At 42.6% G+C, this 25,915-nt stretch overlaps 1 protein-coding gene across 4 annotated transcripts in view; it reads left to right on the forward strand.

The window, feature by feature from the left end:
- Positions 1-25,915, forward strand: part of LOC138541496 (DBIRD complex subunit ZNF326-like) — a 1,377,506-nt gene that overhangs the window by 149,358 nt on the left and 1,202,233 nt on the right. For all 4 annotated transcript variants that reach the window (XM_069641765.1, XM_069641762.1, XM_069641763.1 and 1 more), the window contains one exon: positions 1,163-1,274. In XM_069641765.1, coding sequence (XP_069497866.1) covers positions 1,163-1,274 — 112 coding nt within the window. The remainder of the gene's footprint in view (positions 1-1,162; positions 1,275-25,915) is intronic.

Below are 25,915 nucleotides of genomic sequence, written 5' to 3' on the forward strand. Positions count from 1 at the left end.
ACCAGATATGCTTGTAAAAGTGTTGGTATAACTATAGTATTCCTGAAACAGATGAACACTAGGTTATTGCCACTAGGGTCTGCTCCCTTGAATTGCAGCGTCATTCTAAAAGCCTAACTATTGTGGTTTTACAGCATCCTGCCATTCAAAAATGTGTATCACTAGCTTTTACTCAACTTGAACTGCATAATGCTATTCTAAATAAGGTTTATACTTTGGTTTGCATACCAGAGGTATTGTGTTGGTTTTTATAATTGTTTGAATGATAATAAGCTTGTGTGTATGTATATATATGTATGTGTATATATATATATATATATTTACAATTCATCAGTGTTTCTTTTGACCATATGTATGCTACAATTTCTTTATACCCATCTACAACCCTCTCTCCCTCCTAAAATAACAATGGCTGCTCTGTCATTCCTACCATTAGCTCAGGTGGTACAGCTTTATGCTAAGAGTTAGTTTCTCCCAAGGTATAGTTTTATAAAGTTACTGGGTGGACTTTAGAAAAACTGTTATCACCTTGTACTAAGGCTTGACAGGAGAGTGATCTAAGTTTACAGCTTGGAGAGAGCATCCAGGCAACACTTGATGAGAGGGAACCAGATCTGCACCCAAGGGTCAGGGACCCATGACAGCTTGGAAAGAGTATCTAGGCTGTTCCTCTTCAGTGTAATAGCTGGTGAGGCTAAGCCAAAGCTACAAACCAGGGTCTGGGACCCCAAATGTCTAATATGTAAGCCAGATGAAGGCTGGGGAAAGGAAGACATTTCTCCGACAGCCAAGGAGTGGCTGAAGTTAAAGAGAATCTGATTAAGAAAATAACTGCTTTTTGTCCAGGGGAAGAGACCCCCCCTCCCCCCCCCGGATCAAGAAGACATCTCCTTTGATTTAGTCAGCTTAGTGTGTAAGGAACAGAGTTAGGATTTTGACACTGGGCAGTGGGACGTTTACTTTGGACATTTTGACACTAGTTATTTCCGTTGAGGCAGGGAAGAGTTAAGGCGAGTTAGGGTTTTCCTTTCCTTTTGCACCTTTGAATAAAGGTTTATAGCTAACACCATGACCCCTCCATGTCAGTCATATTTCTATACTATTACAGAGTTTATAAATCACTTACATCATGTCGACTGAAACTTGCATTTTCTGTTTTCAGCTAAATCAGAGGTAAATAATGAGGAGGAGGAGAAACGAAAACTAGAAGCAAGGAGAGGGAAGCAGAAAGGTCGACGGGAGAAAAACAATGAAAAGTTCCGTTATGGATCCAGGTTCGTTGTAGTGAGTTTATTGCCAGGCTCTACAACCAGTAGATATCGAGCTACGGGTAGATCTCTGCATCAGACACCAAAATGAGCACTGTTTAGTTTTGGTGTCTTTAGTCTCTGGGCCTCTTTCCCTGCCCTCTCCACTTTCTACAAAGCAAACAGTCGAAGGGTGTGTGCATGGTGAGAAAAGGGGCTGCATCTGGGCTTGAAGGGAACGGGGCAGTGTCCCAACAAAGGGTTAATTATGTATAAAGTAGATGGGGCTGGGGGGGAAATGTGTGCTGTGGCCATTGTTACCAATAGGTGCAAATGATGGCTGATTAGAAAGGGAAGGGGTGCATAAATCACAAACAGTGATAGTTTGTCTTGCTGTTTCTTTTACAACCTTTATCATTTCAAATCAAATATATCCTGCAGCAATATTGCATAACTAACATAACCAAGTGGAAAGAAAGTACAACTAAGGAGTAAACCATCTGGGTCTCCTCTAGCCAAAATGCATCAAATGTGCCAAGTCTAAATAAAGATGAAAAAGAAAAAAAGTTATTGTAGTTCTGGTATTATCAAGTCCAACATAATGCAGTACACAGGTCCACTGACGCAAACATTCCAATTCATAGTAGTGAAAAGAACCTCAACATATGAGGTTGAAAAAATATGCCTCACATAGTCTATGAATGGAGATCAGGCAATGAGGTGTTGCTAATAATTATCTGCAAGCGGGTTGATTTTCTCCATTACCAGGATCTCCCAAATTTTAACCCGCATCTAGCTACTGAGGCCCCACCACATCCTTCCACTATTGTACCCCAATTATCTGGGAGTGCAGAATTCAATGAGGCCAAGTAGGTTCACCCATCTGGTGTGGTGTCACACACAGGGCCAGTTTGTCACCTATACCGTTTAATCTCTACATTAGACCCCTCTACTCTCTTCTGGACAACTTGGAAGTGTTTTGCACAAACTACGCAGATGATACGCTGTTAGTCATGGAAGCTACCGGGGACCACACGCTTGACTCCGCTACCCTATCTAACATCTACCAACACATGAAAGCCTGGATGTCGTCTAACTGGCTGTGCCTTAATGGCAGTAAAACGGAGGTACTCCTCTTTGGGTCAAAAATCGCCCGGTCAAAACTAAGCTCTGATTATGCAAGTTTCAAAATAGCAGCTAACATAGTCTAAGTTCAAAGTAAGGTTAAAATCCTTGGGGTTATGATGGAGGACTCCCTGAATGTGGACGTCACTGTTAATCAGCGGACATACTGTAATTACCCCCCTGTCTTTTGAAAACTATCAGCCCATGTTAGGCAGAATTGCATGCAGTACCCTCTGGGACCACCACATACAATTAGGACTACAGGTGTAAGCAAAACCAACCTTTGGTATAAGTCTGTGCTACAGTTTTTGGTAGCGGTCTGAGCAGCCAGGCTTATCTCAAGAGGAATGTGAGCAGTAAAAGATGTTACACAGAGGTCATACAATCAGTGATTCAAGTAGACACACTCAAGGTTTCTTGGTAAAATACTTATTAATTTGTTAGTCATTTAGAAAACATTCACTAGAAGTAGGCAACTTAATATCATACACAAGCACACTTCAGTACCAAACCAATAAGTTTGAGTAAATTAGGCTACCCTGAAGTAGGAGCAAAATGACATTTCAGTCACTTTAAATAGGAGTTCAAAGGCACAAGTTAATAAAATGTATCACAAATACATTCTTAGGCAGTGCAAATAGTTTTAGTTCACTAGAGGAGTCGATTCAGTTAAATAGGCCTAGGCCAAAGTCAGTGGGCTAGTGTCTTGGATAGGAAAGAGCAGTTCTTGTAGTAAACAGTAAAGTCTTTGCCAAATTTCTCAGAGGTAGTTTGTATGAAAAAGAATCATATGCTGGGTCACAAGCGATTAGGCCTGCAAGTTCGGAAAGCTTCATGAACTTTCACAGCGAGAGGCAAGTTCTCTCAATCGGGTTGGCACAGTACCTTAATATGAAGAAAAGATGCAGCTGAAGACGTTGGTTCCTGCAGATCTCACTGTTCCTGAGCCTCAGTCGTGGGGACAAGAGGAAGGACGTCGGGGGGACTCCTGCACTGCACGGGGTCAAACAAGCTGGCAAATGGAAGATCTTCGGTTCGAGTAGCTGTAGTCGAGCACACAAGCTGGTGTCCTTCCCCCTGGTTAAACTTAACCAGCTCCGAGAATGGTATCCAGGTGGCTTATGAGTTGATTGCTCCCACCAACTCAAAGGGAGAAGTCGTCCTTGAAGGCGCTTCTCCGTCGAGATGAACTTGGCAATTCGGACCCGCATCAGGGCTTCACTGGGCAAACCAACGGTCCAGGAGTTGTAGCAGCCGTCCTCTTCCAGCTCGTCTTTGGTGCTTTCGTTCCAGTGGTCGACTCTGCTTTCCAGTCTAAGAGACTCGCCTTTTTAAACAGTTTTCTCCCATTCATTCCAGCCTAGCTGCCACTCATTCAGCATGGTGGCTGTCCTTGCCGGACAGTCAGCCAGCCAATCACGGCAGAGTGCATTTGGGTCTCCTAGTAGACTAAGCACAGAGTTTTTTGGCACCTCCCTCACTTCCTGCCCACCCCAGACACTCGGGCTCCAGCGGCGGCCTTCAGTTTTGAAGCCCGCCAAAGGCATAGAAACAAAGGGACCCAACCTAGTTTGGTGCGCAGAGGCAAACTCTAGAAGAACCTTTCCAAAAAGAAATTGCAAAAAAACAAGACCGGACCTGTTTAAAGAAAGGGGCTTAAGGCACCATCTTGAAAAACATGGCTCCGCGATTTTTAGCTACCGGTGTTCGCGGTCGGGAAAAATCATGGTAGTTCATTGTAACACCATTGCCACCAGCCATTTCGATAGGAAAGGGTAGCATTTGACTGCTACATGAGTTTCTAGACACCGGGGATACTAGGTAACTCCTCCAGCACTCTATAGGAAGGTAGTGTGTGCTGGGTCTAGGAATTTAAAGACTGGTGAAGTCAATTTAACCTTACATTTTCTGGAAAACCGTAGTTTATCCCAGAGAAAGTATTTAAACCTTTTGGAAGTCTAAAAAGACATCCCTGTGTCACTGCACTGAGGGTGCTGTGTAACACACATCAAAAGATGCCTATGGAATCATCTAAAAACTCCATAATCAAAGAACACAAGTAAAACGCACATCAAAATACATGAAAACGTGGGGAAAAAGGCTCACACTCTTTCCAGGTAAAACGATCAAGTCCTCAAAATCCAGCAAAGTTGCTGGGGGTCTCTAAGGTGAAGGGAATTAGCACATTTATGAGAATTCTCCCTAACAGCCCATACATCATCAAAGATAAAAGTGCCACCATTGCCCATGCCTCCATTTTATGGAGACTGGACTATTGCAATTCCTTAATGGTTGGAGCCTCGACTACCAACATAAGAAAATGTCAAGTACTACAGAACAATGATGTATGCATTGTCCATAAACTAACCAGGTGTGAACATCTCTCAACCCATAGACAAAACCTACATTGGCTGCCTACACAGGAACACATTGACTTTAAGTTCAGCACCCTTGTCCACAAATGTGTGAATGGAGCCGCCACAGAGTATCTGAAATCACTACTCTCACAGTACCGGGCTTCAGGAACGCTGCGGTCTGCAAACAGGAAACTGATCACATGCCAAAAATCCAAGCATGCTAATGGCCTGGGAAGGTCTTTCCCAGTCAAATCGGCGAAACGTTTGAACTCACTCCCCACCACTGTCAGGGGAACCGGAACTAAGAATCCTGTTATTCACATAAACCCACCCTCCCCACACTTGTTCCCTTGTCTCGTCTCCTTGATGTTTTAATCTCATTGTGTTTACGTTCTCTTTGCGCCCTAGTGCCGTGGGCTTACAGCGCGCTATAAATAAATTAAATAAACAAATAAGTCTGGCTCCTGAAGCCTGTGGGTCTGTAGAGTTGGTTTTGGACCCAACATCTGATACACATTCTCATGGCCTCGGTTTCCCAGTTTTACCACTGTTTGCTCCATCAGGATCCCCCCTTGCGTTATTGATTTTAATGTGCGAAAGGACCTAATTCCAGAATGTTTGGATGATAGGACAGCCCCACCACATATGACCGAGGTTTCTTAGTGCACCACAGCCCCTGTAGCAAAGAGGGGAGTATTTTGGCTTTCCTTTATGGATTCTTTGGGAAGTCAAGTACCACCTGAAACACATTTTATATGCATTCTCTTTAGAGTGCGTTTGGAGGCTTTTTCTGGCTCTTCTCCAAATGCTCATTCAGTCCTCCTTGGTGCTCTAAGCCCCTAGTTCTTCATCCCATTTCCTTGTATATGGGAATGACACCTCGAATCCTTTCGTAGGAGTTCATACACCCTAGTTATGTTCTTTTGAAAGCCTTCCCTCAATGTGAGTTCAATACTAGTTAGAGATAAGACTTCCTGCTTTAATTAGTTCCTGTAACTGTTTGAGAGGCCACCCTCAACATAGGGAGTTCCTTCCCTCCCCAATCTAGGTGTTGCACAATAAAATGTTTAATGTCAGTTCAGCCCTATTTAGGATTCATTTAATACCCCTTGAATTCCTCCCCCTGAGCTACCAATGAGCCAAGAACCAGGCCGATTTACAGGAAATATATCTATTTATTTGAATGATAAATAGTGGAGATCACACTAAAACGACACACACCACCTTCTTCGTGGCTCACAATGAAACTTCATGTTAGCCAAGTAAATCGCACCAGTTGGTTGGGAAAAACACAAATCTCAATTCTTTACTTTCTACAGTTTTCACTTCAAGAATTAAACTAGTCCATGAACAAAATGAATTGCATATGCAATGCTATGCATTTTCAATTTTCCTGTCCGCTTAAAAAGGCTAGCAGTTTAGTTTACCGATTTGTACAAATGCATATGGAAATTATTTCACCCACACCTTTGCTTTGAAATAAACACAGGGTGAGTAAACAGTTTGTTCCTCAGACCCTCCCCCCATCCCTCCCTTTGGCGTGTTTTGAGGAAGTCTGACAGAAAAATTGGGATGATTTGAGAATTTGGGATTTTAGATCCCCTTCCACTTAGTCATGTGTTGGGGGAAACTGGACCAATAGGATTACCCAATTAAATAAGTCTATAGTTTTCAGCACACACTGGGAATGAGCGTTGTTAATTTAGAATTTTAACAAAAATCACCCTGTGATGTTCTGCCAAGGGGAAATAATTACCGTAATATTTTAGCTAAATAGGCTAAGGATCTGCAGTTGTGCCTGCCACCCTGCCGCCCACTATAAAGGGAAACAGTTTAAGGCAAGCAGACTCCTTCACCTTTGGTCTCAATTCTACTCACATTGAAAGCCTTTGCTTAATGTTGATGAAAGCCAGCTGCATTTCAGGACTCTCTTTGAGGACAGGGCAGGGGTCTGGTCACTCCATTCTCAAGGTTGGTCCCCAGCTCTTCCCCATAGGCCTCCTCAGCAGTAGACTGTTCCATCCTGATGCAATCTCAGCAAAATCTCTGTTTGGTGTTTCCTTGCGGCCGTCCGATTGTAGTTTTCAGCAGCTCTCCCCTTCCTCATAGTGCATCCACTTTATATACCAGTGATGACTGTTAGTCAAGAATTACCCACAAATGCCTTCACAACAAAGCTCCTTGTTACCTGGCCAACCGATTTGCCCTCCACAACTCCACCAGACCCCGCAGAATGGCTCATTCAAACTGCCTTGTCGTTCCACGTTTCAATCTCCAAAGATCAGGTGGAACCAGCTTCCCTATCATGGCTGCTAAATTATGGAACACGCTTCCTAATGAGCTCAGAGCTGAACCTTCCTTCCCAAGATTCAAACATCTTACCAAAACCTGGTTTACCGCCCAAGACATCTAGCTCTGGGTTCTTTGCCTAACTGGTACATAGCCGTACCCATGTATATACAATCTGTCTGTCCCCCACTGCTATTAGTACACCTGTTAATTCTGCATTATACCTGTAAACTTTGTAATTATTGTTCTATTCTGTCTTACTTATGTTGTAACTAAGTGATGCACCCGGTTGCCCCTGGGCCTGGTGCGCTACAAAAATAAAATAAATACAAAGAATTGATGTAGTAACCCTGGGGAGACTACACCAGCCTTGTACTCTTGGTATTAGTTAACCCGTCCATACTACACATGTTGGTAGTGTGACTGAGCAGCCAGACCTATCTCAAGAGGGGTAAATGTGAACTGTGAAGCTATAGCATTGAAATTCACTGATACAAGTATCTAAATAACACACTTGTACTCAAGGTTTTCTAGTAAAATAATTATGTATTTAATGGTCAGTTTTAAATGAGCATTCTTTAAAAAGGGCAATGTGCAACAATAAAAATACACTTCAAAATACTTTCTCAGAATCAAGGCTTTATAGATGCTTTATACACACTTCCTACACCCCGAGGTGACTTCACTAACTAGGACAGTAATGGCATTTATAGATCACCTTTGTAATTCTGAGGTTGGTAGAAAGGAAAGGTTAAGAAAGGAAACGGGTTAAACGGGTTCTCGGAGCATGTGAGCACTTTTAAATCTCCCAAATGAAGTCTAGATGAAAATATTTCCCAGCAATATTTTTTAAAAACCAATTCTTCACTTATGAGTGACAGTAATAATCAGTCAATGGACTAGAAGAGTCTGCAGGGGGCCAGGACAGCCAAAGTCAACTGGAGCAAAGTCTATGGAGCTGAGGCTCTTCTTAGATGGCAAAGAGTCTTGCACAAAGTTAGTTTGTTGGAGAAAATCACTGTTTGATCACAGGTTGTTACACTTGTGAAAGTTAGAGCTGAAATCAACTTTAGAAACGTAGCTACTGCAAGTCTCAACTCAAAAGAGCAGCACTACAGACAATGTGGTAAGTACCCCAAAGTCAGAACAGTACCTTTTGGATCCAGCTGGCTTCTGCCTAGTTGCAGTTATGCAGATCTTGTGTGTGTTCTTGGCCCTCAGTCATGGGGACAAGAGGGAGGATGTCTGGAGGACTCCTGCACAGCAATTTAAAGATCAACGGCAGCTATGGGTGTTCTTCAGTTCAGCGGCACTTTGCGGTTTCATCGCGCCCTGAACAGCACCACCGTAGATCTTGGTTTCTGGTTGGGCTTCCTTCACTCCTTGAGTCCTGCACTCTGAGGTGACTCGAGCTTTGGTCGTCCTGCTTCGGCAGGGTCTTCAGGAGACTCCTGGAGCTTTTGGCTGGCTTACATACGTCGTACTTGTTAGGCAAAGTTTGTATGCAGTACTCTTTGGGTGCACTACAACAACTCTGACTACAGGTATAGAAAACCCAACCTTTGGTATAAGCTTGTACTACAGTTTTGGTAGCGTGTTGAGCAGCCAGGCTTAACTCAAGAGGGGTCAATGTGAGCTGTAGGGGAGTTGCACAGAGATTCACAGTGACAAGTATTCAAATAAACTCTTACAAGGTTTCTTGAATAAACAATTATTAATTTATCAGTCAGAGTAGGCCTTCTTCAGAAGGGAGCAATATAAAAAGTAACACACAAACTCACTTCAGTACTATTTTTTCTTGGTTTCTAAATCAGTAAAGACCCTTTTGGGATGGCCCACAGACAACAACCTACATCCTCAGGTGACTTCAATAGCTAGTGTGCAGGAGACCTTACTATTTTACTGGTTGCTTTTAGAATACTGTTAGAAGTTGGTAAAAGGAAAAGGTTATCTGAACAAACGAGACAACAAATGGTGTTAAGCAGGCAAATATTTTTGGATCCCATAAGCAGAGTCATACAGTATAGTAGGCTAGGTCAGTGGACAAAAGTATTATATATGATGAAGCACTTCTGGTAGGTAAGTAGAAAAGTCTTTGCACAATGTTTTAGAAGTCTTTGAAGAAAAGAAGACTCAAATGTAGGGCCACCCGCTGATTAGACTTGAGTAGTAGAAGATGCAAGCAACTCTACAATAAGAGGTACGTTTTCTCAGACTTTACAGTACCTTTGTATTGAAGAAGAAGTGCAGCAGATGACTTCTGTTCCGTGCAGCTCTGCAGATCTCTGTTCCTGGGCCTCAGTCTTGGGGGGGAAAAGAGGAGGGACTTCTGGGGACTCCTGCACTGCAGTGGGACGGTCACTGCTTGCAACCAGCAATCTTTCGAACAAGTGGCACTTCGGTGTTTCAGCTTCTCGCGACTACCACGAATAGCAACACTGCGGTTCCTGGCTGTCAAGATGGACTTTCCTTGCTTCTGGGGTACCACACTCTGTTGATGGGGCTCAGGCTCGGCCAGTCATGCTTCCTGGGAGTCTGGAGGATCTTCCTGGAGCTCTTGGCCAACTTAAAAGCAACGCACACAATCTGGTGGTCTTCGCCCCAGCTATACGGTTTCCAGCAGCAACTCTGTGGAAATTCAACCAGCTCCGAGAAGGATGTTGTGGTGGCTTATTTTGGAGTTGATTGGCCCCACCAACTCAAGGGGAGAAGTCATCCTTGCAGGGGCTTCTCTGTCGATACGAATTAGGAGTTTCAGCACGGCAGCAGGGCTTCACCGGGCAAACGAACGGTCCAGGAGTTGCAGCAGGTGTCCTCTTCAAGTTCTTCAGTTCCTTCGTCCAGTGGTCGACTCTGCCTTATAAGCCAAAAGCCTCGCCTTTTATTCAGTTCTCTCCCATTCATTCCAGCCTAACTGTCAGTCACCCAGCAGGGTGGCTGTCCTTGCTGGACAGTCAGCCGGTCGATAACTACAGAGTGCATTTGGGTCTCCTAGGAGACTAAGCATAGGGAGGTTCGGGCACCTCCCTCACTTCATGCCCAACCCAGACACCCTGGAGCCAGAGGCGGGCTTCACTTGTGAATCCTGCCAAAGGTATAGTGAACAATGGGACCAAACCTGGTTTGGCGCGCAGAGTAAATTTCAAGAAGGACCTTGCCACAAATAAATGGTGAAAAAAGACCAGGTCCATTTTCACAAAAATGGCACCATTGAGTGCTTTACTGCAGCTGCGAACGCAGCCCGCACTAAATGCACACCACGGTAGTTAAAACGAAACCACTGCCACCAGCCATTCAGTGAGAAAAGTTAACATAAATATGTTACATGAGAGGCTAGACAGAGGGGATACTATTGTAAGACGGTGTGTGCTGGGTCTAGAAAGTTACACATGTAAGTAAAGTCAATTTCAATTTACTGCTCTGGGAAACAGTAGTTTATCCCCTGAAGGTATTTAAACCTTTGGGAAATGTGAAAGGCTTCCCTGTGCCACTGCACTGAAGGTGCTGTGTGACACAATGTAAAAGATGATGCCTACAGAGTTTGTCAGGCTCCATAACCAAAAGAAACACACAGCTCAGAAATCACATTAAAATACATGAGAGAGTGGGGGAACAAGTCACTCTCTCCAGGTTAACAAATCAGTCCTCAAAATCCAGCAAACTTGCTGGGGGTCTCTAAGTAGAGGGAATTGGCACATTTCTGAGAATTCTCCCTAACAGTGCTTGACTAAGGAGTTCTCAAACCCCTGGCTCCCGGCACGCAGTTCCAGTAGCAGCAAAGAAGTACAGCTGGTTGGGGAAGGTCTTCCAGCAAAGTTCATCTTGGGGTTAGTTGGTCCCACTAACCCAAGGTAAGAAGTCGTCCTTTCCGGATCGTCTCTTGAAAGAGTAGTAGCGATCAGAAAGAGTAGTTTCAGCGCAGCAACAGTGCTTCACCAGGCAGTTCAATGGTACAGGAGGATGCAGCAAGTGTCGTTCACTGTTAACTGTTTCTTCATTGGGGTGTTCTTCCTGGGGTTGACTGTCTTCAGTCCAAGAAGCCTCGCCTTTTATGCAGGTTTCTCTTCATGCAAAATCTAGCTGTCACTCACATAGCAGGGTGGCTGTCCTACAAGTCCTACAAGGACAGCCAGCCAGCCATTTGAGACTAGGTGCATTCAGATTACATTGGAGTCTAAGGACAGAGGAGATTCGGGCCCCTCCCTCATTTCCTGCTCTTGCAGACACACTGGAGCCAGAGGCGGGTTTCAGTACTGACTCCCGCCAAAGGCAAATCAAACAAAGGGGTCAAATTTGGTTTGGCACACAGAGTAAAACCCAAGAAAGGCCTTGCAAACAAGAAATGGTGGAAAATAAATGACCAGGGCCATTTTGACACAATGGTCACCCATGGGTGCTATCCGTCAGCTGACGATCCAGCCTGCGGTAGGAAAGCACAATGGTAGGAACATTAAACCACTGCCACCAGCCATTAAAGTAGTGAGGGTAACATAAAAAAATGCCATGGGTAAGAAGGAAAAGGGGCAACTAAGTAACCTCCAACACTCCACATAGATGCTGTGTGCTGGACCTACAAAGAGAAAAGGTAAGTAAAGTCTATTTCACTTTACTATTCTTGGGAACAGTAGTTCTCACAAGAAGTTATTTAAACCTTTGGGGAAATCTAAAGGATTTCTCTGTGACACTGCACTGAAGGTGCTGTGTTAGCATACAAAAAGTAGATGACTATGGAGTTTGTCAGAATCCAAAAACAAGGGAAACGCATAATCCAAATCAGGTCAAAAATACATGAGACTGTGAGAAAAAAGGCTAGCTCTCTCCAGGGTTAAAATTAAAGTCCTAAAGTCCACCAAAAGAGCTGGGTGTCTCCAAGGTTGAAGGTAACTAGCACAGAAATGAGAATTCTCCCCCAACAATGGCATCATCAAGATTTCAATATTGGGCGATGCCCTGCAAGAATTCTCGGAACAGGATTTTCAATTACTCTTCTCTCTACCCCCAAGTCCAGCCTCTCTCTGAGGATTGGTTTAGGAGTCTAGAGCAGACATATGGCAATTCCTCTTTGAAATCCCCCTTGGTTTCCATGTTAACTTTTTGGCAGAAACTAGTTGTGGCAAAACTTCATACTTTACTAGTAACTTCCATAATGCATGTATTTTCTGATTCAGGTAATCCAGGGGCATTAAATAAAACTACAGCCGCGTCCGTACCATTTTGCACTGGCGTTTTGCAATTTTCCACGTTTTTATATAGAGCATAATTAAGAACATTTACTCCCCACATTTCTAATTTTACCCTCCACCAGTTTGCCAACTCTCAAATTCGGAACATGTTCAGAGCAGCCAGGAACACCTTTTAGCTGGCCATGGCAATTAATTTTGTATTTTAATGTGACATAGTCTTAACATAAAACTTTACACATAATATAATTTACAAAATACAAACAGAACAATAAACTCATAAAATGCGTTCATACAATGTAAACAATAGTTCATCCCATGATTCATTCCATGATTCCCTTATTCCATTTAAACTTAATCGTAGTGTCCATTTAGTTACACCACCAAAAAAATCAAACAGACAGAAAAATGAAAAGACAATAAAAAGAGAAAACAGTCTTCAATAAAATTAAATATCATTGCACCTGAGGCACAAATATAAATTAAAACAGAGTGCTTTTTGCATGTCTTATGGCTCAGACCATCCACTGATCATGTAGTATCGTGCCTAGACGGAGCATTCATCTCTGGTTCAAAGCCCCAATCACCTTCATTGATTATTCCCATAGCAGACAAATAACCAAAGGGTGTTGAAAAGGATTAGCGCATATAGATGTTGCCACAACATAGCCATCGCAACTGCCTATGGTAAAAGGTGGATTGCTCTGGAATATACATGGCTACTCCACAGGAGTCGGACATCTTTCAATCACCCTCCAGACCTATACAGTGCCATATATACCCCTTATTAGTATTAGGGCACTGTTTCCAAACTGGATTTTATTAATAGCATCTAGGTGATGTACAAATATACCTAAAGTGATGTATATAGACCATCCTAAGCATAGATCACTCCGTTAATGCGTGCTTTGCCGTCTCAAGATGTGTTTTATTAAGACAGATATGACAGGAACGCTCTAGTATTGTTAGGGCAAGTGCAGAACCCATCACGCTTAGGACTGGTAATCTGTTAATCCGTAGGGGTATGAATCGTTTCAAATGGTGTGGCTGGCACAGGTTCAGATAGGGTTGAGCTTTCTTGAATGTGTACAGAACATCTGAGATAAACGTGGCTTTTCAATGAGCTCAGATGCAATATGTTCACATTCCAATCCACAGGTCAATACTTCTGCCTAATTAATGCCTCATACCGCTGGGATCCCCTGCCCATTTAGGTGTCCATCCCAACTCTCGAAAGAGGAGATTGATACTGTTACTGAAAGGGCACCTCTCCTGCATTCTACGTTCAGTGAGGGCTATACTCGCTGATAGCGGATTGGAAGAGTCATTCATCATTTTAACATACCTCAGCGCAGTTGGCTAAATTGCAGGTGGATGAGTTTTATTTCAACAAAATTGCTTGGGAACTATCTACAAACATGCACAGGAATAAGGGCAGTACTATGGTTGCTGGGGAAAAAAGGCATAAGTGATAACAGTCCCTTTTAAAATTAATATGACCAGGTGTTTTTTCTTTTTATTTGCCTCTTTGTTTGAATTTTATTGCTTGAAGTTGGTGGCTGCCTGTCGTTAAAAACTAGGGAGGCCTTGGCAACACAGAGGTACCTCTCCCCACATTCCAGTCACACACTGGCTAGAACATTTGGCCTGCACGGAACTGCCTTCAGACACAGCAGGGACACTTGGTTTTCAATACCCTTGAGGCAGGTCACATTTTATTGTAGTTGTAAATCGTGGGAATGCACGAACCAGGCTTGCAGTTGGAGAAGCCATTTGTGAATTCTGCCCAAACGCCCACCAATTGTACTTGGCTGAAAGGAACTCACATATTGCATTTTGTAACATCCAACTTTATTCTTTGACATACTTTGTGTTATACTGATCAGGGTTCACTTTGTTTTTGCATCGATGGGTTTCTTCTTTCTTTTCACACAAAAGTGGTTCCTTTAAAAAATTGCAGCTGAAAGTACAGGGCTGTTACTTTCATTAATAACCCACACTTTTAATTATCTGCTGTTTTGTTTTTCTGCTGAAAAATGAGTCTGAATTGTCAGTTCACCACCTTTTTGATGGGATACAGTTTCAGTGAAAAATTCTGCATTTATTTCTCAGCCCGCAATGTGATGTGCTTATCCAGTCTGCGCTCGGATTACATTTATCTTTTAGATTTCTCTGGATTTCCACTGCAGAAAAACACCCAAAAAGCCTGCCTAAATAAGCCTATTTCCAGCGTGCAGGTTTCCGAATGCTGGCAGGTCCTTACCCCAGTGGGCCCTTCAGTTCGGTTGGTTTGAGGCCTTTCATTACACCCCACGTTCGTTGTGTTAAGTCCAAGGCCTAGGTTGTGTATATCTGAACCTCTGTTTCCCGGACCCCAAATTAATGCTTGCAGTCTTTGAATGTCATCTGTGTATTCTCATATCTGCTGTAGCTGTGCAAGGCCTCCCTTTTCCCAATGGTCCGTGTCTACTCATTCCTGACGAAAAGTTGGGATTTTGTATGATTGCCTATTCCCCAAGTGTGTCCGGCAAGCGTCCCAATGATGCAGTGTAATGTGCATTGACTTGGGGGTGTCGCTAGATTTCTTGCTAAGAAATGGGGGTGGGGAAGAGTCGAGTGACAGTGGGGATAGTTCCTGCTCTAGTGCTCTTGCTCCTTATCTAGTCCCAAATCAAATACATTTTTCAATTGGGCTGCAAACAAATATTTTTTCAGGCGTGGGTCTTGGACCCCTAGGTTCGGGTTTCGTATCATCACTTTGCATTAGATTCTTGTTTTTTCTTTTCCTCCCCAAATGAACATTTAACACCCTACCCTGAAGATCTTTGAACATATGTGCTTGAATCTTAATCAGCAGCATTCTAAACACATACATAATCCTGGGGAGTAGCGTCATTCTTAGCACACCCACGAGATTTCCTGATTATTATTATCATTTTTTATTATTCAAGTATTGTTTCAGTTGAATTACCAACTTTTTTATACATGGCAGATTACATCAATATTTCTTTGATTTCTTAGTTTGCACAATTTTTCACCATTGATAAAATGAGTATTTATAACATTGAGACTTAAAAGAATGTTTCAAGTTCTTGTGCTTTACAATCGTTAGTATTGTTCATAAGAGAAGAAGTTATCACAGTGAACAATATTATAATTTAAAATGTATACCGCTTTAGTAAAAGAATGATGCAATGGAAAAATATTTAGTTCTCTAAGAAATTGAACAATATCAATAATTGAGTAGTTTGAAGCATTAAACATTAGACAGTAAGACTATGACGAAAATGTTCATACAAATATCTTGTCCTCATATCTGCAAGTTGATAGTGGATCATAATATGTTTGATGGTCTCAACAGAGTTAGTTTACAATGCTGGCATATCTTTTCTGAATCAGGTAGGTTATTATAAGTTGCAAGTTTACATTTTGTTGGTAGTAAGTCAAAACGAAATCTTAAAAGAATCTGCATAAGCATGATCAGGGAATTTGGTTAAATATTGAGTTAATATGTTGAGTGCTTTGGGTTGAAAGGCTCCCAATTTGACTGTCTGATAAGCACTAATTTTGTCCAGAGTAACTATCTAATCATGTCTCCATGATTTAATTTTAGCTTTAGCCGGAAATTCCACAAGTAGTGTATCGGGTATATCGGCCGCCTCAAGTATCTCACAACATATTTGTTTCCATTGATGCATTGGTTTTGAGGCTGAATGATGTAAACTTTCTTTGAGCACCAAAAAAAGATTTTTTGAGTTATAGTGTGCTATCGAGCATTTTCTGTAGGTTGCTAGCGTTAACCATGATACTTGCGCTTGAAGAGATACCAGTCCTAGTTCGTATCAAAGCAATAGGGACACTCTGAAGAGCTGGTAAAAGGCGTTTCCAATAAATGCCCTTTAGGATTTCCCATCGAACTGCATTAGGAGTTGCTTTGGATTGACTCCCATAATTAATAATGGGAACTACTTTTTGAGTGTAAAACCTACAAGCTGGTAAAAGTGAGAATTTGCCATATAGCTTTTCCTTGGATAGCTAGTAATCTCATTCCTGAAGTCGGGTCACCTTTATATGGTTGCTCAGTCAGGTGGGAGTTAATATTTACTCCTAAATATTTCATTTCTTGAATCTGTTGTAGGGAGTCACTTCGCATTTTCCAATTGAACTTAAATTCTTTGTTTCTATTGGTATGTTGAAAAATCAATATATTTGATTTGTTGGTATTAATTATTTCATTTTTTTGTGTGCATATTCTGCTAGTGCGTTCAATTTTTTCTGCAGCCCGATTGGCGTTCTGTCTAAAAGAATGAGATCGTCAGCATATAATAAATACGATATTTCATGTTTTCCAAGTTTTGGAGCAAAAGAACGAGTTTCATTAAAAACCAATTTAAGTTCGTTAATGTAAAAATTTAAAGGTATTGAGGCAAAAGGGCAACCTTGTTTCAATCCTGTTTGTCTCAATTAAATTAGTTAAAAAGCCGTCTGTTGTCATCTTAACTCTGATGTGGGTATCAGAGTAAAATTGATGAATTAGAAAGATGATATACAACGGGCAGTTTTAAGAAGTTTCGACCATAAAAACTTTCTGGAAACCAAATTAAACGCTTGTTTAAAATCAACCAATGCTAAAAAGATTGGATATTTCTCTTGAATAGCTTGTTTTAAAATTGCTAAAATCAAAAGGTTCAAGGTTGTTCCAATGCCTCTTACAAATCCTGATTGGTTTTTGTGGATGAATTTGTTTTCTGATTGCCATTTTAAGAAGTCGCGAAGTATGATTCTAGCGAAAATGTTACCGGCACATCGAGCAAAGCTATTGGTCTGTAGTTCACAGGATTGGCTCGGCTACCTTTTTTGAATATTGGAATCACTATCGCTTGTTGCCACGATGGAGGGATTTTGGCTGTGCACAATACTCTTTGAAAAATATTTTCTAAAACTAGGGCCATGATTCATGATTAGATTTTAAAATTGTATTAGTTAGCTTATCTGGCCCAGGTGCTCTTGAAGAGCTTAGTTTCTTTATTATTAGCTGAATGTCTAAGATGTCAAATTTGAGTTGATTTAAAGGTGGCATGGACTCAATCTTTTGTGACTAGATTAGATCTTAACAGAAGAGATTGATGATGAGACGTCCACGCTTCTTCTGATATCATGCTGAGCATGACCGATTGGTGTGCAGTAGAAGGTAACTTGTTTATTAATTTCCATATTTCACCAGAAGATTTTAACATAATGGCTTTTAGCATTTGCTCTGCTTGTTGATGTTTTTGAAGTATTAATTCATATTTAATCTTGCTTCTGTATAGTGTGTTAAGCTTATTCCTTTGCGTCTTGCAATCTGTAGTAGATAGAGCTCTCAGGTTAGCTTTGAGCTCGGCCTTCAAGTTATGTATAACAGGATTTTGTGGATATTTATGAATGATTTGTGAAGTTGCGAATGAAGCTTCTTGGATAAGTATCATAATGCAATTGTTATAGAAAGTTGATTGCAAGTCGTTCACTTTAAGCTTTGAATGAAGTTTGTTAATTTGGCTTGGATACCATCTAATGCGATTTTTTTTTTTTTTTTTTTTTTTGCATTATTGATTTCAAGTTTAAAAGAAAATTCAGATTGTTTGATGAATGTGTGAGAAAGCCAATACACTTGTAACCTGTTATGATCACTAAGGTGTTTGATATAACTTCAAAGGAGGCTATAAGTGTGTCTGAGTCAGAATTTATATATACATAGTCAAGAATTGATTGACTCTTATTTCTGGACCATGTTGGCTTTGGAGGTGAATCTTCTGGTGTAGAACCATTGAGCATGGAAAATGTTCTTGAGCACATGAGTCGAGTCCATCTGTCAGCTCTCGAATCAGGACATATTTTCACAGATAGAGTGTTCAAATTTAAGTCATCTGCCATTATAGTCGATTTAACTTCACCTAGCGATAGAATTTTGTGTAGCACATTTTCAATTTTATCAAGAAATTGTAGTTCGCAGGAGGATGCAGGATTCCAATAAATATTTAGGATTGCACTTAATGGAAATAGAGGGTGATTGGTGTTTTTGGTAAATATTTTTGACCACTTGAATACCGGGGTCTGGTGATAGCCATGATTGAAGTGTCAGTTGTGAATCATTGCGAACGGCTATCAAAAGACCCGCTGCAGGACGACCTCTAGAGTGTTTCGAGGCTAAAATAGATTTCACTTGGTGATTTGCCCATGTTGGAACAGATAGCATCCAGGTCTCTACTATATTGAACTTATTTAGTTCCGAAGAATCGGTAACTATAAGATGCGAGAATCCTCTCGTATTCCACGAAGTTAGCGAGCAAGCGTGAATGCTATCTGGGGTAAATTCCTAATGAGATGACTGAGTTTCATTTTTTTTCATTGAACTCTTGAGCCAATCCCACTTTGAGGGAATGGGGAGGGTGGGAATGGTTAGGTCATTCCTACATCTACATGTTGGAATCCCATTATTGGTTGCATTTTGGTCATTTGATATCACAGAAGAGGCCATCAGCTGCAAATCTGGAGCACGGTCATTGGAGGGTGGAGGTGGGATTGCTTCAAGCCGCATACCTCTGATGAAAAGATGTTGCCTCTCGGTGTCATGATGCCTACCCCTGGGAATCAGGACAAAGCCCATCAGCTCTGAGAGCAGGCATCCAGACACTTATTAAAACACCAACTGTTTGGGTTCAGTCCTGGCGCCATAGACTTTACTTACCTGATGCAGACCATGCTGCTAGTGAGTCCAAGCCAACGTGAGGCCTGGATGGGTCTATTTTATTACAGGGACTATTTTTTACTCGGGCGTGGTTCTAGGGAACTTCTTACCTGGAACTACTTTGGAGGCTATTTAAACCACGCCCGAACAACAGCACGCGCTTCGCGTTATTCTGCATCCAGCAGCGTAACGCTCACCGTGCCTGCAATCTGCATCCAGTCTTCTGCCACGCCCACCTCAAATCTGGAGCTCCTAAAACAAAGAGGAAAGAAAAGGACAAGGTTAGAAAACAAACTATTTTCGAATTCCTCACCTGATTCCGGATCCATCTCGCCTCCGGACCTGGAAAGAACATCATTTCTGTACGCGTCGCATCTCCAGCTGCAGCGCCGCGCCATACTCACCAGTCCTCGCAGCATCTTTCGATTCGGCGCAGCCTCCATCATTTCTTCGCCGAACTCCGGCACCTGAGGGACAAAAGAAAACAACAAGGTGAGCCGAGAAAACCAACAAATATAACTCTTATCACCATAGACTTACCTGATTTACCACCGGAGGTATTATTCTAGAACTCCCCACATCTTCATGTGCTGCACCTGCAAAGGGAGAGAAAACAACACGTTAAACACGTGCAACTTTTACCGGACAGCGTCGGGTAATACAGACTCTTACCTGAGCTCCACCAGCTGCTACGAGAGCATCTTCTCACGATCTCAGCTGCAAGACAAGGAAGGAAGGGGGGACAAGAGTGAAACATCGGACATATTGAACTCTATGAACTTGATACTTACTGGACCTTGCCAGGAACCTCACAGTCGATACTCTCCGGAACTCTCCCACACCTTCAAACCAGTGAAGTAACTGGCATCAACGCGCCCCTGCAATCCATGCAGGATGGAGAGCTCATCTTTCAAGAATATAAGGTGAGATTGCTGAGAGGGCACTTCGGATGTGATTAGTTGGGAGGACTGGGGGGGGTGCCATCACTTGAATCCACGGGTGGCTAAGTCCATCTCTCCACTTGCAGGAGAATACTTTTACGGGTCACGCAGACAAGATTAGGAGGGCCAGTCCAGTCAGTCATCTCTGCACTACGCATCACGTTGGTGGAGACCGCAGCTGTCCAGATCCGACCGACGCCCCCGTGGGAGTCAGGTGAGCGTAACACCGGGCCCATACCAGGTTCTTTACTAGTATAGAGGGTATAGTAATAACTGTTATGTCTTGTTGTGCAGGTATAGGATAGCTAACTGACTCAATATCACTAGATTTTATTTGTTGAAGAGCAGGAATTGAGTTTAGAATGGTTAATGTTTTCAACCGATGTGGAAAAGGATCAGAATGCAATCAATCCAGCATTGTCAAACGTAGGTTTTCAGTTTTAAATGTTAAGGGGCCTGGCTGGTAGAAGGCTGGTCTAACTTCTTTGAATTATGTCTTGCGTGATTGACCTTTGTGGGTAAACAGTTTGCATTACATTCAATGAAGGGACTTCCACTTGTGTAGGGTTTGAGGAGGGGCTAGAGAAGATATCATTGCTATTTACACGGGAAGGTAAAATGGAATTATATAAAAGCTCAGGGGCAGGTGGTAACAATATAGGAGGAACAATACTTTCATGGTTATCTAGACCCGCCATGTTTGAGTTACGCTTCTCAGCCATTGTTCTAAATACATGTGGAGGTATATCAAAGTTTACATGAAAGTTAGGTCTCAAATGAGATGTCACTTCAGGGATCTGACTATGAATATGATGTAGACCATGATGAACATCGTTGGTAATTGATTTAATACTATGAGTATATACCGATAAATTCATGAGTTGGTCATGGGTAGAGTCTTGGTTTGGCGGACGAGCAGATTCTAAGTCAGTTTGAAGAAGCTTTTCCTTAACTTCACAATTTACATTCGTAGCAATTGGTACAGAATTTGACATACCAGTAGACTTACCCTTGAAAATGCCAGCAATTGGAATCACAGGGATGAGAGCAGTGCCACCTTAATTCTGGTCATTAGTAGATGACGGAGCTTGGTCAATGTCAATGATTGAAGGCTTTTGGGAGGGAGAGGACAAATTGGCTATACATTTTTTGGTATTTGATTTTTTTTTTATTTTGATCCACGAGGTTTTTTTTTATTTTTATATTTATTCTTTGTTCTATGTTTTGGTTGACATTAGTGTCATTAAGGCATTGTGATGTTCTTTTCCTGTTTCCTTTTCTTTTTTTTTTATTTTGTGATGGATTCGTGAAGAGTTTGTACAGCGGCTTTTCAATGCCACCTGACTCTGCTCTCAAGAATGATTACTTCAACTTCAAGAGGAACATCAATTGGGGGAATAGTTGAAGATGGAATAATTTCCGAGACAAATTGTGGCATTTCCAGGGGTTTTACAATTGGTGATGCAATAGATTGAGCATTGTTTCGAGGGATGACATCTTCAAGAGTCAAGGATGTCACTTTATTTGATGCTAGCCAATCTAATTTTTTATGAAGGAGTATCAAAGATGAATTTTGAGTAGCAGCTTGCAAGTCAAGAACTTCATATAGTGAGAGAAAAGATGCTTGCGTTCAAGGCTGTTGAATCCGATTCTAGAATGGGATTTGAATTGGAGGGGAACCCAAATGAAGATCTCTGGGTAGGTTTGACAAAGGACACCACAAGCGATGATTCTGATTCATCGGAAGGAATTATGTTATGTGGGGCATCAGTTGGGTAAAGCTCAGGTGAATTCGAAAGTGCAGAATGGTCTGAGTAGGACTTGGCTGGAATAATGTTACTTGAAACCTCTGCTGTAGGAGAACCCGCAGAGGAAGAAATGGATTGAAAAGAAGAAACTGGGAATGCAGCAGTCACTCTCATTAATGGAGGAGGGACCTGTGATGAGTGCATAATTGGGTCCCTAATGCCTTGAGGAGGTCGTAGGATTTCTGAGTATAACGGTATTTGCGTGAGCTGTGCAGCAGTTTGTGATTGGTTGGACACTTGTGAGTCCATAAAGAATTGAGCTAAATAGGATGGGGTATAGAACGTGTCAGAAGTTAAATCACTCACTTCACTCTTGGTGCAGCCTTGCATGGTGGCATCTGATAAGTGATTCGGTAGAAACGCTACATTGGCATGCGGGAGAGAAGGAAAATGAGGAAGAGCTACCGATGGACGTTTGCTCTTATGTTTTGCAGCCAATGAAGGTGCAAGGCTGGCATGTTCACTCTCCATTAATGATGGAAAACTCTCAGGTATAAAAGCATTGTTTTTCAAGGAATGAACAGCTGCCATGGTCCCTACCGAACTTTGAGGAGATTTTAGAAAGAACTGACGTTGTAAAGTGGCATTAGGGGGCCGAGGCATGCCAGCGGTTAATCTGTTTATTGTTTTTTGCTAGCCTTATGAGGTTTGCAAAATGGCGTGCAAGGACTGCTGGATTGAATTTTAATAAGGTCAGAGAAGCAACCAATAAAAAAAAATAGAATCCGCACGTGTTTCCGTAACGACTAAGACACCTGTCTTTAGAAAAACAAAATAGTAGACTAAATTTGTCACGTTTTAAAGCAGTTTGAAAGCCCAAGGATGGAGGAAAAGCAACACCTATTTTTTCAGGAGGTTGGTGACCGCACCAAGAGCGCGATAATAACCACTAGACTAGGACACTCACTTACTTATAGTGGGATCAAGCGGCTGGCAAACTGACTCGCTGCACCGCAGTACTCGCTTGGTACTCGAACGGGTGCACGCGCGCTTGATGAGGTTCAAATAGGAAACCACGTGAGGGGGCGTGGCTTGACTAAATTAAAAGAAGAAAAAACATATATTTTAGTATACTGAAGTCCAAATAATATAAGTACAAGTGAATTGAGTAGGGTGTTGAATGAGGGTATATACAGATATATACCAGCGTAATCCGTGATCGAGGAATCTGTGGGTCTTTGAAGATCCAAGTGAAGTTTTTGAGCACGTAGGGACAGCGAGGGCTGCAGACCTGCAGTCAGTACTCACTTGGTACTCGAGTACCATCTGATTATTCCAGTGGTTTAAATCCTCCTTGCAGGTTTTCCACAAGGAAGGAATTTTGGCAGTGAATAGAGAGTCTAACGTCGGCAAAAGCTGGACTCCCAGGTAGTCTATTGCTGCACTCGTCCACTTTTATAGGTGAGTTCTATATGCAAAGCTGCAATCTTCTAGGAGTAATGTTATATCAGGCCCAGCAGATGTATCTTAGTGGATCATGAATCCTGCTACCCGTTGGAATGCCTGCAACTCATTTAGTGATGCTGATAGAGATAATTTAGCGTCTCCCAATATTAACGCTATGTCTGCATATAATGCTAACTTGTGCTGGGTATTCTTCTCTCCTGAGATCGAGTCGTTTGCCCTGATGGCCTCCGATAAGGGCTCCACTCCCAGGGAAAATATCAGGAGGGATAGTGGGCCCCCCTGTCTCTGCCCTCTTCTGATGGAGACCTTAGTTGACATTTTACCATTGATCCAAAGTCTTGTTGAAGGAGTCTTAAAGTTTGCCAATACCAACTTTATAAAGTTGAGGCCAAACCCAAAAGCTCTCTAATGAATAATGATTAGTCGATCATGAGCGTCCAAGGCAGCAATGCCAAATTGCTGCTGTTTTCTCATCCTCAATCTATAACATTTAATAGCCTACGTATGTTATCTTGTGTCCCCCTGTTTTGTGATCAGGATTTTTGATTCTCGGAAGGATATGCGCCAATCAATCCGCCAGAACATTTGTGTAAAATTTTGCATCTCCATTTAGGACCGATATGGGTAGCTATGTGTCGGGGGGCTGCTACTCGATTGCCCGTCTGGGGGTGGTACTCAACGAGTGGATCTCATGCGAGGGGAAGCCCCATATTGGACTAGTGCCAACTATTGTGGGAGAACGTGACATCCACCCAACACCCACACCTCTCATTCACCCCCCACTTTCTTCACTCCTATCCCATATACTTTGTAGTATGCAAGAAGTAACAATGACTGAGACGAGTAAGATGAGGGATGAATACCATGAAGCTCCAAAGCAAGAAACTGACGAGGAGGCACATGGGTCACTTGCGTGAATCTTTCAGTCGCACAGCTTACCGGATAGTGGCATAAAAACTGATGACAAACTCCCCCGAATGATGGATGCTCCGGAGAGGAACAGAGAGTGGGACTGGCGCTCTGCGATGAGAGCAGCTGATGAGCCAGGTGTGGAGACGCTGAACTGATGGTCTCGAGCAAAAACGCTGGGCAAACGGAAAGGCTGCCTGGGGAAAGCAGCACGGCAGGGCCATGCGGTCCGGCTGGGAGAGACCCGCCGAGCAGAAGATGCAGAGCTGCTGCTAGAAGCTGAGGAAAGCCACACAGTGCCAACGAGGCAGCCAAAGACACAGGGACGCCTGCGACCGATCGGAGTGCTGCAGCCTAGACCCTAAAGGTATTTGAGTAATTGAGCCTATGGTACTGGAAACCCAAAACCCACAGTAGATGGAAAATGGGGAGAAGAGGTCAATTGCTACAGGACACTAAGAGAAACATTGTACGGTAACAGATGGGTTTCTCGGGCACTTACAAAAAGGAGTCGTATCACATAACAAGAGTACTTTGTGATAGTACTTGGAAGGAAGGCAACTCAGGGCTGTCAGTAAGAGATGGGGAGGAAAGAGGACTGTGCGAATAAGACATATGACTGCAGTACTTGGCAGGAGAGTAAACCAAGTCTGCAGGTGAGCTCAAGAGAACTTGAGAACTGAGTACATTTTGAAGAATCCTGTAGATTCTGCCACTGAAACCTTGCCTAAAATCTCCTCTCAGGGGGAGGCAGAGGCTTCCTGATTCTAACCCTGGGGGTGGTGTACTGCGGGAGGATCACCTGGGTGGAGACAGGGCATAGCGTAGTAAGAAGATTCTATGGGATATCAGACAGTTTTTTTTCCTCTGATAGGGAGACTCTTAACACTATACCAAAAGAGGTTATGGCATATTGCCATTTCAATATCACTCAACCTCCTATTAAAGCTAAGGTGGTGAACCCTAAGGTTTTAACAACAAAGGATACTATACCAAATGAAAGACTCTTTTTGATTTCTAAAATGAAATGCACACCTCAATTGCAAGGGTACACTACAAAGGATGGCAGAAATGTCTGGACAAGTTGAACATCATAGCCCCTCTGTTAACATTTCAAGGGAATTAAATCTACCCTTGTAAATAATCAAGAAGTAGAAAAAACGGACTATGATGATATAAACATGTGCCAGAATCCTAATGGGGCTGAGATGAGGAAAAGGATTGAAGCATGTGGAGTAGTAGTCTGGCAATTATAAGTCATTTCAGAAGTTGAGCAGTTGGGGCTGTTGGCTCTGACCTGAAGCCAATTGCCACTCCCGTAAGGCATAAAAGGCCCCAGCAAGAAAGAAGGAAGGCTGTCAGTAGTAGTACCAGAGGAGAAGCATGAGACGGGCAATTTACGAGGAAGTGGGAGCACAGAAGAGATGGCAGATTTCACCTGCATGTTCTGAGAGGATCCTGTGTACTCAAAACCTTTATTGCCATGGCTGCACCGAGGAAGACGTAAAGATTTCCTCCTGTGCGCCGAGTTGCTGTGATTGCAGAGCTGTAGCCGTGCTGAAGAAGCTGAGGCCAGAAGCAGAAAGCAAGCCGAGAGACTGGGGAGCAATGGAGACTCCCACTTAACGTGGCCGGACCGGATACCCCCGTGCTGCAGAAGGGTGTGGGTCCCAAGTGAGCCCAAAGCAGTAGAAGAAGTTGGGAGAGTGAAACAGCCCACAATCGCCGATTTCCTGAAGCCGATGAGTGAAGCTCGGCGTTCAGGTTCACTCAGCAAGCCTTGCCAGGAACTGTAACCAGCTCTAAAGCAACTTGTGTACACTTAAAAGCGAGTATAAACTGATAGTTATTTTGAAGACCCATTCTAACAAAGCAAATGTAGCACGCGTATGTATTGTGAAAGCATACTGCTCGCGTAAGTAAAG

The sequence above is a fragment of the Ambystoma mexicanum genome, chromosome 1q (assembly GCF_040938575.1).
Source record: "Ambystoma mexicanum isolate Mex_15411 chromosome 1q, UKY_AmexF1_1, whole genome shotgun sequence".
NCBI classification, from domain to species: domain Eukaryota; kingdom Metazoa; phylum Chordata; class Amphibia; order Caudata; family Ambystomatidae; genus Ambystoma; species Ambystoma mexicanum.